Source organism: Protopterus annectens, chromosome 1.part0, assembly GCF_019279795.1.
Source record: "Protopterus annectens isolate FY-2018-M chromosome 1.part0, PAN1.0, whole genome shotgun sequence".
Taxonomy (NCBI): Eukaryota; Metazoa; Chordata; order Ceratodontiformes; family Protopteridae; genus Protopterus; species Protopterus annectens.
Window position 1 is genome coordinate 469,004,951 of NC_056725.1, and position 13,259 is coordinate 469,018,209.

Consider the following 13,259-nt stretch of genomic DNA (forward strand, 5'->3'; position numbering starts at 1 on the left):
AAACAGTAATGGAAATATGAGCTGCATGGAAGATGTGGTGAAGATGAGAGTCAAGCCTTGTCTGCTAGATATGGCTTATATGCTTGAGGAGAAGCTTTGTATACTTTTTTCTTGTTGCTTCAGGGTGATTTTGTGATGAGCCCTCCACCTCAATAGTAAATAGTAAAAGGTGCTCAAATAATAGAAGTTTCTTTTTCAGACAGGCGAGTATAAATGTACCTAATAGCAGTAAAGTGTCCTTTTGAGCATTATTCTTTACAAAAAAAATGGAAAAATAAGTCAAACAAGGTTTATTATGCTGTCACATTTGGAGTTGTTAGATTATGCATTTGTTTTCAACAGAGTTTGCTACCACCTTACTGCTGTTCTTGCCTCTGGTTTGTTACTCCTGTGTTTAAGTATACTTAACAGCTATATAAAATATTTCATCAGGGAGCATACCCCTGTCTTTTTTGAAAGCTGGCAAAGTGCACATTTCTTTTAAAGTGGTGTTTAAAGACCCCCCCCCCCCCGGAATTCTTACTGTGTTGTAGCGATGCTGACTCTTCTCTTTTCTTGAACCTGCACCTTGAGGTGAATTAGTGGGTTTATCTTGGAAGGCTCTCTTCCTTTTGCCCTTTATCTCAGCATGAAGAATCCCTCAATCACAAGCCATTTTAATGGAGCCACTTTATTTTAATTTTCCATAAAGATAATGTCTTTATGTACTAACCCATCTTTTATCTGTAAGGCAGCAACAGCAACTAAGTCAAATCTCATTCAAGTAGTTCATCTTCTATTTTTTTCCCCTTTCTCAACTTTTACGGCTGCAGTAAATTGCTTCTTTAATCTGTATGGGCATCACATTTGAGATGCTGTATTGATAAACATTGAATCTTTCACATAGGTGTTTTGTATTTTCTTTTTATCTCTGGCAGAAAGCTTGGGTTTAATATAGCTAAATAACATATAGACTGCATTCAGTTTTGCCACATTAAAGATATTCCTCTTCCCTTTGTTCCAAAAGGACACTCGGTAGTTGCTACCTGTCAAACAGTTTGCCAAAGTGCAGCCTTTGATGATATTTGTGCAGTAACTAAATGGTCTTCACTGACTATCATCACCATACCTCAAAACCTGTTAGCATAAGAAATCTGGACAAATCCAAAATGAATGTGGGAACTTAGGCACAAAAATAGGGACAATTTTTAAATGTTGCTGTTGTAAAGCTAGAATGTTGACAGTGTCTTAGGTTGCATTAGCACCCATATTTTGAGGGATACAAGCCTGAACCTCAAATGTTTGTCATTGTATAGTGAATTCAATCCCCAATGATTTGGCAGAAAACGACAAATTTTATGAGGAACAAACTAAAAATACGAGTCAAAAATGTGGACGTTCTGTGAAAATCTGGGGAGTTGACAGGTAAGGTTTCACAAGTCCTTGTTTGTCAGATGTGATGTCCAAGGCTACATCTTTTCTTGGAAGTGTATTAATGTAAAGTATGTTCTCATGATATGTTCACATGGAGACAATCTAGTAAGATTAGCTTTGAACTCTGTCTTCCTGTTACAGAGAAATGACCACCTCTTTCCAGACAGCAGTTAACATACTTGAATGATAGATTTGAATGAACAGGTCCATTCGCAATAACATAACCACCCCCTCCTCCTCTGTTTCCTTGGTTTAAAGACTTGCCTAGGTTTTTGTGTGCTTTGCATTGCACACTGTAGATCTGGAAGAGAATGGTACTGAGAGTAGACTGAGCTTTATTTGCCAAGCTGCCCTAACTCATACCAGCATCAGTCCTGCTGTTTAGGCTGGACCTGCTCGCCAACAGCTATGGTTATTGTGACTGTGTAACTTGTGATATCCCAACTGAAATCACTGTTGCAGTATTCTAATCTATGGGTTCTCTCCACTGGTGTCTGTCTGGTGTACCAAAGCTTTACCTTCCCTAGGTTGTACATCCACCACATGACCTCCACTTGTATGCATTGGGGTATAAAGACAGACGTACAAGCCTTGCTGTCAGCCTGAGTGCATGTTGTGCATCTGTCAGACTGTCCATTGTTTGTTCGTTTTTACCTTTCCTGCATTTACCTGTATAGATAAACCTTTTTTGTCTTCAAATTTTTGTGAAATTTGTAGAGGTCAGCTAGGATGGGTAAATGTGAGTCCATACAAGGAATTGTGTATCAGGTGTTTGTCTAGGCCCGGAACACAGTCTCAGATCTTGCTCCATCAGTAGGTCTAGGCTTTCCACTCTCAACACTTTCCATGAAACCTAGCACCTTGAACGTTTTATCCAATCCAAGATGTCTGACTGCTTCATTGGATGTCCCTCTGGCACCAAAGAAAAAACTTGAGGCCTTGAGCAGATGTGGAGCCCAATCTTTCTAAATCCGACATACCTACTTAGGTTTCAGAACCCATGGTGCATCAGGCATCTTCAGTTGTCTGCTACCGAGACCCTGTTGTAGGCCAGTATGGCTGCTGAGGCCTTGCAGATTGCCAGTACATCCAAGCAACCACATCTTACTTCAGAAGGATTGCACGGTGTCCCTCATGTTCTAGTTGGAGAAGAAATCCCAGGCTCTCTAATACAGATCAGATATGGTTCTGATTCTTAGCATCTGTTCCAGCTGGATTTCATGCCTAAACAGAAAAAAAAGCAGAAGACTAAGCATGCGGCTTCCCCCTCGACAGCTGGAGATGAGGATTTGGATGGATTTTTCACAAGGGCTATTCAAAGCTGTTACGTTTTTGAAACCCCCCTTCTTAGGGTCTCTACAACAACAGCCTTACTTCTCTTAAACCTACTCTAGTTTCTTCCTCTCATATGTGCTGGACTATGACTTTGACCATTCTCTGGACTATACCGCTCAGCTGCACTCTCCATGACAAATCTTATATTGAAAGGGGATTCCTTCTCACTGGATTCTCCTATAGAGGAGGCTTCGTTTTGAGAAACTGTGCAAAGCATAAAGAAACGCTTTCACTGGCAATCCATGCAGATTTCTGATGATCAGGAGAGGTACTGCACCCTCTGTAGATGGGTACCTCTGCCCCTTCCCCAGTCCTTGCTGTGCTTGAGGCTTTCCAAAATGCTTATGCACCCGATTCTCAACCACTAGCTCCTGAGACCAGACAGATTTTACAAGGTCCCTGATGATCTGAAATATCTATGTAAGAACTGTGAGACATCAGACCCTTTCAGTATATCTCTTCAGATAAGCCCTCCAAGCTGCTTCACAGTGCTAGCACCCTACCCACTGATAAAGACAGTAGGGTAATGAATAGATGGGGCCGAAAGTTCACACCTCTGCTACTCTTGCCTTTAGGGCAATTAATTACCAGACTCAAATGACAAAGTATTTGATTTCTGTTCTTAATCCCTTAAGCAAAGGTGCCCTCCTACAGCAGACTGTAAGAAAACAATGTAGAGCTTACTTTCACATGCCACTCAAATTGCCAGGTAAGCATTTAGTGCATTTAAAATGCTGTAGATGCTTCTTGTAGGGCAGCTGTCACGGGATTTGTTATCCATACATAGGCTGACTGTGAAGCCATGCATATGCCTGAGGATTTCAGATCAAAAATTCTAGATTTGCCCTTGCACAAAGACTTACTTTTTGGCCCTCAGGCAGCAAGTTTGTTCAGAACATTCCAAGACCAAGGAAATGTCATGGAAGTCTGTAGACAGATCTTGCTGTCCTTGGTCCCTAGATAAATAACTTAGGAACTACTTCGCTAAATTTACATCCTTCATTACAAAGGATTTAAGGACAGTCCAGAAACAAAGGAAAACGTACTGTGGAAAAGTCAGTGGGAGGCCACCCTTTGAAGGAAAAAACTGTGACTACCCCCTACAGCATTTCTACCCCTTATCACCAACCCCATTACCCCTTCTTTCTTAGAGGTTGTCGCTTTCACTGGCTAGGTGGGAAGCAATTGCCACACACAAGTGGGTCCTCTCCATTATCAGGGAAAATGAAATATCCCTTCTAGCTTCTGTTATTCAAGACCTGTTGAATCAGGAAACCATCAAGCTAGTACCAAAAAAAAAAAAAAAATGTCATGGGAAAGAGGTTTTATTCTAGGATTTTCCTGGTCCCAAGAAAATGGCAGTGGAGACCCATCCTAGACCATTCCATCCTGACCATTTACCTGAAGATACCATTCTTTAAAATGCTACCTCTTCAGACTCTACCTTTCATCCTCCCATAGGCTTTCTTAGTGTCCTTAGATCTCAAGGACGCCTACCTACACATTTCCATTAGTCCCTGTTGCAGGAGATTCCTCAGGATTTCCTTTAGCTCCTCACATTTTTAGTGTACTGCTCTGCTTTTGGGTCTTTCCACAGCTCCAAGAATATTCACAACGTGCCTAGAAACCTGTAGTAGCATCTTGCCACACACTCAAGGGATTCAAATTTTCCTGTTTTGGTGACCTTCTAATATAGGTTCTTTCTCCAGGAACTCTTCAGCATCTGCAATTCACCTTTCATCTTCTGACAGGTCTGGGTTTCACTGTAAACTACAGAAAATCACACATGGTACCTGCACATGACCTGGTGTTTCTGGGATGCAGGTTGAACACACACAACATGCATATACGGCTTCCTGCCTCAGGAGAAGGTTCTCACCCTGTCCAGTTAATTCCAGGATCTCTCCTCTGCACCCCATTGTTCTCCAAGGGACATGCTAAGGACTTTGGGCTTCATGGCAGCAACTGTCCCCATACACCCCCTTGGTCAGACCCCACATGGGGAAAATTCATTGGAACCTGAAGCCTGTGTTGTCACAGCACTGTCGCACTCTGCAGGTTAGCACAGGAGGCTTGGAGTGTGGCAAGAAAAAGGCAAATAACGCTTACAGCCACATAAACCCTCTCTGAGGACAGTGTGCTAGTAGACTGCTTAAGTCATTGGGACCCCCATGAAGTGAACCTTGAACAGAGACATCTTCCTTATCATAATTCAGTGGGACGCTTCTCAAATGTAGATCTCTTTTGTTCAACAAGCAACCATCGGCTTCCCCAGTTCTGCACCAGAGACTCTTGTCCCACTACGTGCAGGACAGATGCCTTCTCTTTCCACTAGATTCCTCCTGTTTGATTTGCGTGAGTTTTAACCAACATTAGCTTATTGACAGGAGGAGCAAACTGATTTTGAAGGGCCTTTTGTCCCCTTCCTCGGAGACTTCCCCTTCTCTCCCTTCCATTTCTGGGACTCAGACTCCTGCCATGAAGTCTGGAGATGGGGACCAGGCATAGGAAGCAGTCTCCTGACTGGTCTTCCTGTGCCGATCCTTCCGCTAAGTGTAGGCCTGTGGTGGTTCTGGGTTGTCCTCTGCTCCATTTGCCCCATTTCTCCCTGAAGCTGGAGAGTTCCCAAGCCAAGTCTCCTGCCTCTGCTTCTTCTCCAGTCCATTCCAGGCTGGGGTCAGTGACTTCCTCTGTCCGGTCCACTCGGAGCCTGTCTAAAGCTGAGGTGGACAGGATGATGTTGAAGTTTCTCCGGGCTCGGATACAGCTTGGGATTTTGCCTGCTCCGTCTCCCTCTGGAGCCATGAGCACACAACCTGGCTTTGTACCAATTTCTCCTTCTCTGATCCAACCTTAGGCTTCGGAGCTCTTGGGTCCGAGATTTCCTGGTGTTGAAGTGTAGGCACTGATGGTCATGTGTACCTCAACGCCGACAGTTACCTTGAGCGGTTAGGCTCCGATGTATTTGGACCTTACCGGTGCTGTAACTTCGGTGTTGCCCTCAAAGTTTTCAAGCTGTCCCTTCCCCTCAGGGCTTCGGCACTGGAAAGCTTGGCTCCGACTCCCCCTTTGGCACCAGGGATGACTGTCAGGAAGGCTTCGATGCTGCCGGTTTCATCTCCAGCTGTGCTGCCTTCCAGGGTCTGCTCACCTTCGGCCTTTGAGGTGATGGAGAGGGTCCTCTCAGCTCCTTCGATGGCCTTAACACTTTCCTACTCGGAGCCTGCCCTTGCTTCTGTTTCAGCCCATGACATCTCAGTTGGAGACATCATGGAGATCCTGCTTCAGAGAGGTGGATGGTCTTCCCTTAAACCCAGCCCTGATGAGTCCGTATTCCTGAAGGCATTTGGCCAAGGGCTTTCTACATCTTGGGTGTCCCCCCTGTGGACCCTTTGGTAGATCTCATCTCCCACACGGCATGCAAGGAACCGGACATAGGTGACCCCATTCCTAAGTGCCATGACAAGGTGCTTAGTCCCCCATAAGACAGGCCCCATTGATCCAAAGGTTTCCCAGTAGATGTCATAGTGGTTGCGGCAGCTACTAAGAAAGAGCTGACTCAGGAGAGCTCCTTGGTCCATCTGCCAGACAGGGATTCTGGGTGGGGGTAGACTGCTTTGGGAAGCGAGTGTATGCTTCAGCCACCTTTGCCCTGCATGCATTGAACTATTTGGCATATGTCACCAGACTTTAGAGAGAACTGGTTAAGGAACTCTCTCTCTCTCTCTGCCCCAGGGTCCATGTTAGAGGAGGAGAAGGTTTTCTCTTTGCGAGTGGCCACCCTAACAGCCATATCAAACACATCCATGAGGCTACTTTTCCTATGTGACTGAGGGTGCCTCTAGGGCAGCCAAGATGGGCGTTGCGATTCGGCAGCACACCTGGCTCCAGCTTTGTGCTTTTCCGGAACCCTTTAAGGCGTCATTCACGAATGCCCTCTTTGACAGGTCCACTTTGTTTAGACCTACTGTTCGTGACACGCTTACTCAGAGAGAGAGAAAGACAGGAAGATCTTGTCTGCCATCGGGATCCGCTTCTCTACTCCCTAACGGACCTATTGTAGTAATCAGCATGGGGGCAAGAAGTTATGATTTAAAAAGTCTCAGAGCTCTTCCCAGGATGTTCAGGGTCAACCTTCCACCCAGGGGCAGAGGGGGAAATGACAGATGCTATCCATATGGCAGAGGGAGGTCCTAGGAAGCCATGGCCTTGAGATTCGTTCTTGGACAAACCCTTTCAGCAGTCCTGAGGGATTGCCCGACTGCTGTACTCTGGAGGCAGTCGGGGGGGGGGGGGCGTCTCTCTCTCTCTCTGCACCCAGCAGCCTGGGAGTCCATCATGAACGATCATTAGGTGCTTCAAATTATATCCAGAGGTTATTCCATTTCTTCATCCTCCCACTCCAAAGAGAAACCTTCTGGATGCTCTACCTGGGCAGCAAGAGGCAGCAGCCATAGAAATTGCCACACTGTTCGAAAAACGAATCATCCAGCCCATTCACCCAGACCAGTCCGGGTTAGCCGTTTATTCCAGGTTCTTTTTTGGTGCCAAAGAAAACGGGGGGACTTCAGACCCATCTTACTACCCTGAACGTGTCTGTTGCCAGAACGAAGTTTCAGATGGTCACTCTACAATCCATTCTGCCCTTTCTGGTGTTTTGTTGACACATTCAGTAAACATTGCAAATTGGATGTCATTTCCAGAAGCGGGGCAGGATTTTCCAAGGCTATCCGGAATGGGTTTGTGGAGGGCTTCTCCTTGCCTTCCTCCTCTCTACCTTCTCAGTAGCTTTTGTCTTCTCCTTGGCAGGAGATCCCAGAGGTGATGAATATTGCAACAGTGATATGGAAGGGACACAGTGCAGTTGTGCAAAATCTTACCATAACAGTAGATGTCCTTCATTTCACTGTTGTAGTTTTGACATTCTCCCTCCTACCCAGTTTTTCTTCTTTTACCATGGGTGGTATTTTCTTTCTAGCAGAGATGTTCTCCTCCTTGCCTTCCTGTTTTTGGATGTACATGTTCTCCTTTCCACTGGGGGTCCTGGCTCTCTTGGGACACTTCAGTTCTGGATTGAGAACTTACATATGTCACCTTTAGTGCTAGTGCCTACTCTTGCATTGGGAGCATACGTCTGACTTTTGGCACTCTTGGGTAGTAACGGCCTTGATATACTGGCTGGCTGTTACGATATCCTTAGCAGGAAATCCCGGACTTGATGAATCTTGCAGCAGTGAAAAGGACATATACTGTTATGGAAAGATTTTACAAAATTGTACTTTATGATGTGTTCCTACACAACTGTTTTTTCTGCAACAAAGATCCTGTTATACAAATGTCTACTATTAGATTGAGTATAACTCCCATAGCAACTCAATCAGCAAGTGTGAACTTAACTTTCACAAGTCCTTTGGTGATTTTCCTTTGTTTTTCATAAGTAAACTGGAATGATTAGGGTAGGGAGAGACTCATCTTGCCTCTACAGCCTCTGCCAAAAGGTAGACTACAGAGGACTTCTCTGAAATCAAAGCCAGAAGATACTGTCTGAAGGAAGGGAAAAGTTATGATATAATTTGCTCACTGAATATGTCCAAAAATGTATACAATTATGATAAAAGTTTACATAGTAACTTCTTGATAAGTTGCTAGTAGTGCAGATGAGTTGAATAATCATTGGCAGAAATCCACACATTAGAGTCAGTGTTTTGGCCAGTTCATCAAAGTCGTTAATACAGAGGGGATTTTTTTTTTTTTTTTTTTTTTTTTTTTGTTACCCCAGAGAGTAGTAATCTTGGAATTGATGACAACAGTGCTGCCGAATGCAAAGCTTTCCTGCTTTGAAGGTTTGAGGTCTTTGCCCTCACAGACATGCTTTTTTGAATATGACACACACACACCAGATCAATTGACATAAAGGAGTAAAGCCCTTATGACCCATGTGACTCCAGTCTGAGTAGTTGCACAAGCATACGATGGAGATTGATGATGGGGCTTATGCCTGATTACTTATTTTTGGGGAGAGGGGCTTGTGTCCAGGAGCACACACACTGTAGTAGAACTCACAGTGGAGACCTAGAATCATGCAGAGGAGCTTGTCCACAAGGAAAGTAGGGTCAGCTGATCAAGTCCCGTAGTTGTAGGATGCATCACAGATGCCATTGCATGCCATTCCATGGGATGCAAATGAGAGTGTGCTGGTGTTATGGCTAAGCAGAAAACTCATGTCATCCATAATGGCCCTCCTCAATTAGCTCTCACCCGCACGATGGAGAATGAATGGTGCAGTTGACAGAGAGACTGATAATCACTAGCCAAGGTGGACAGATGATAGCAAAAAAAAAAAACACCCATTTGAAATTAGTAACAGAGATCGAATTTTCACTTCTAAATATTAACCACCTTGATGGGTCGTCATAGTCTCTTTAGGCTTTATGCATTATTGGCCTAAAAGCTGAGAAGAATGCTCTTGCAGGGGAAAAAAAAGCTGAAGTCTGCGGGGTACAGAAAAGCTTAGGCTTAGCTTTTCATGCTTTTTTGTGAAGTATGTATGCTTAGATATTCTCAGAGCTAATTGCTCCCTCCATGGCCTTGGTAAGCTTTCTGATAGGATGGCATACTGTCTTTGCAGGATTCTTTGTCAGATGAGGAGATCAAGACAGAGATGAACACCTTGCAGCAAAAAGTAAATGAACACCAGAGCATCCTTCAGAGGATAGCAGCACCCAACATGAAAGCTATGGAGAAGCTGGAGAGTGTACGTGACAAGTTCCAAGAGACCTCAGATGGTGAGAATGTTGCAGATGAATATATTGTTTCTAAGTACTGTAGCTGCTAACTTGTACTAAAGCAAAGAAAATTTGTGTTAAAATGCATTAGAAAGGAGAAGCTATAGTGAAAAGCTGCATTTCAGGAGAGTCATGGTATGTGGGAGTCTTTCCTAATACAGGTGTAAGCTGTAGTTGCAGAATGTTGTACAGGGTCTTTGCCATGTGTTTGTAGTTGCAGGGCTATAGAAACCGCGGTGAGTGTTGTGGATAAGTCTTATTTGGGAGATATTTTAGCTTACCATAGGATACTTTTCACCATTTGATCTTTCTCATCACTCACATTTTCTATAAATATAATTAGCACAAGATTTCAGCAGTTCTTTCTTCATTTGTTATTAAATATCAAAATGCCCCCTCCCCTGGTCACTGCAGGAAACTTTGTGGGAATATTTAGTACAGTTATTAACCCAGTTAAATTTCAGTATTGCTGTAACAAATAACACTGGGGATCCTGTATTGCTGCAACATATAACACTGGGGATCCTTCTTTTGAAGGGCAGTACATTTGGGTTAATCCTTTCCAACATTTGCAGTCCAACATTGATGATCTTCGTGTTTCACTGTTGCAGTCATCACATTTAGGTTATCTGCTTGCAGTAGCCCTCAGTCGGCCTGATTAACAAAGTCTTGGGTCCTGCGTCAGTTGTTGTCCCTTCTTCTGTGATGTCAGGTCGTTAGGGGTATAAAACATGCAGCCGATGCCATTACATCGGTCTTTCTTGCCGTGCGGTGCCCGAAGCAGGAGCAGTTTGCAAGTGCCGGTCAGCCGACTCCTGAAATTTTTGTTTTCAAGTTTCAGAACCGAAGTCTTCAACTAAAAGTGAAGTACCCCGTTGGGGAAACTTTTTCTTGCTCTAAACCGTTGTCAGTAAAAGTAAATAATTGCATTACTTGTGGAAAACAAATACCTCATAAAGATTTTCATTTGTACTGTATTCCCTGCCTAGGCCCTTATCACAACGTACCTCACTGTCGATTTTGTGCCTTATTTAAACCACAAACTTTCCGTCGTCAGTATATTTTCGCTTCTAAATATTTTGGTGCTCGGTTCAATTATCCTGATATGTCTTCGGTAAGCCATCAGACTACTGACATTCCAAAAAAACACAAAGATAATGACATAGACAGGCTGCTTAGGTCCAAAGCTGCTGACGACGCTTCTCCTAAGCCAGTCGCCAATTCGCCGGTACTCAGTGAGGCACTTTCGCAGCCCCTGATACCCACTACTTCAGATTCGCAGGCCTCTACTGAGACCCATTCGGAGTCCGGTATGCTGCGAGATGCTTCAGTTGTGGAACCTGCGGATGTCTCTACCTTGGATGGGCCTGGAGCTGCTGTGCAGGCACTGGCTTCTGAGGGTGTATTCAGGCCTGCTGACTTGCGTATTAAACCGACGCCATCTTCTTCTTCAAGGCCTAAAACTCGTACCATGCCTAGAAAATGGACGCCCAGACCGCATGGTCAGGCATCTATGCCTAAAAAACAAATAAGAATGGCTGAAGACCTTATTACTTTAATCAGGGGAAGCCAGCCTTCCCCCTCTAAGAGACCTAGGACTGAGTTTGCTTATGATACTTCTGAATTTTCTGTTTCCTCTGATGACCAGGATTTACCCTTATCTACCTATGATGATTCTGATGCTGAGGACTCTATCCCCTCTGCTTCTCCCCCAGAGGCTTTCTCTTTTGGTGAAACCTTGCATACTCTCAGGGAGCATTTTCGTTGGGAAGGTCAGGATTTCTCTGATTCTAAAAAGAGGCTTAGGGATTTCTTACTACTGCCCCAGCACAGTCCTTTAGCCATACCTCCTGTACTAGAAATTGTTGATGATGCCTTTTCGGAATCTAGCTTGGCCCCTGACTCTTTACCTCCTGCTCTCAGAAAACCTGACAGATATTACAGGGCTCCTGACTCTCGCAAGTTCCTTTTTAAAAATCCTACTGTGGACCCTGAGACCATTTCACGGGGACCCAAGGGTATTAAAGCTACTACTGCCAAAAATCCTACCCCGTTTGATAAAGACTCCAGGACGCTGGATGGGGTAAGAAGGTATACACTTTTGCAACTTTGGCCATTAGGGCCTTAAACTGCTAGTTTCATATGTTAAAGCATCAGCAGCATATTATTGGATTGCTTAAACAGAAAATGATGTTGATTCCTGATTGTGCTGAAAATAAGGATTTACAGGATTTACTGGACTCAGCTGAACAAGTTGGAAAACATACTTTGCAATGTGGTTTTGATTCACTAGAGGCATCTTGCAGGGCTGCTGTACATGGGTCTGTACTTAAGAGGCATGATTGGCTTAAGGAGCAATCCTTGCCAGATCATGTTAAAGCGAAATTACTGGATGCTCCCTTAAACCAGGACCGCCTGTTTGGCAACAAGGAAGAGGAAATTCTTAAAAAGATGGAGGAAAAAGTAAAATCTATGCAAACTGTTAAAGATTTTTTACAAGTACAACCTCCAAGCTGTAGTAGGCATTGGCCTTCCAAGAATTGGTCCTTTCCTGTCTCTTCCAGACCTTCTCAGTCCAAACCCAGATCCAGCAGAGCTTCCAGGCTTCAGTCCCAGGGTACGCACAGGACTAAGCAGTGGGGGGGCCTCCACTTCCAAACCTGGGAGTAATAAAACTCCCTCTATGGTAAACTGTCTCAATGACTTCTTTTTAAAACTTCCAAGCACTTCTCAACTAACTGCCCCTTTGGGGAGAAAGATTGCTCTTCATGCAAAGAAGTGGGAACTCGTTACCCAGGGCAAATGGGTTCTAAATATAGTGTCCCAGGGATACAGATTTCACTTCCACACGTTACCAACACCAAGCAGATGGCCAGATCTACCCCCAAATCAGTGGGCTGTGGCCCAAAAGCAAGTACTTTCTCTTCTAAGTATGGGGGCTTTTCACTTGGTACCAGAAGAGGAAAAGGGACAAGGTTTCTACTCGAAACTTTTCCTGGTACCTAGAAAAGACAGTTCATGGCATCCTATCCTGGACCTGTGTACTCTAAACACCTTTTTGGTGATTCCAAAATTCAAGATGCTGACTCTTCACCAGTTGCTCCCTATGCTAGGCAAAGACGCCTGGTTGGCAACACTAGATTTAAAGGAAGCATACCTGCACATCCCAATCAGGGAATCTTGCAGAAGATACCTACGCTTCAAAGCAGGCTACACACACTATCAGTTCTCTGCACTGCCCTTTGGCTTATCTACTGCGCCCAGGGTTTTCACAAAGTGCCTAGCTCCAGTCATTGCATTTTGCATGCAAAGAAATATTCAAATATACCTATACCTGGACGATTGTTTAATTCAGGCAGAAAGCCAGGACATACTTTTGAATCATCTGGCCTTTGTACAAAGGGTGCTAATTTGTCTGGGGTACACCATAAACCAAAAAAAAATCACACCTGGTACCCTGTCAACAAATTATATTCCTGGGAGCAAGCTTGAATACAACTTCCTAGATGGCTTTCCTCACGCCAGAGAAACAAATTCATTTGACAACCTACTTCTAACAAGTGGCCACAAAAACCCTTCTATCTGCAAGGTAACTACTACAAGCCGTTGAGGTTCGTGGCCTCCTGCAGTCTTCTAATTCCGTATGCAAGACAGCATATGAGGAAACTACAATGGTATCTAAAAAGCCTATGGTGTCAACATTCTCAAGATATAGAAGCAATGATT

At 44.2% G+C, this 13,259-nt stretch overlaps 1 protein-coding gene across 1 annotated transcript in view; it reads left to right on the top strand.

Moving 5' to 3' along the window:
- Positions 1-13,259, top strand: part of SMC1A (structural maintenance of chromosomes 1A) — a 1,753,330-nt gene that overhangs the window by 1,214,350 nt on the left and 525,721 nt on the right. Inside the window, exon 23 of the mRNA XM_044060554.1 lies at positions 9,377-9,533. Within this exon, the coding sequence (XP_043916489.1) occupies positions 9,377-9,533 (157 nt within the window). The remainder of the gene's footprint in view (positions 1-9,376; positions 9,534-13,259) is intronic.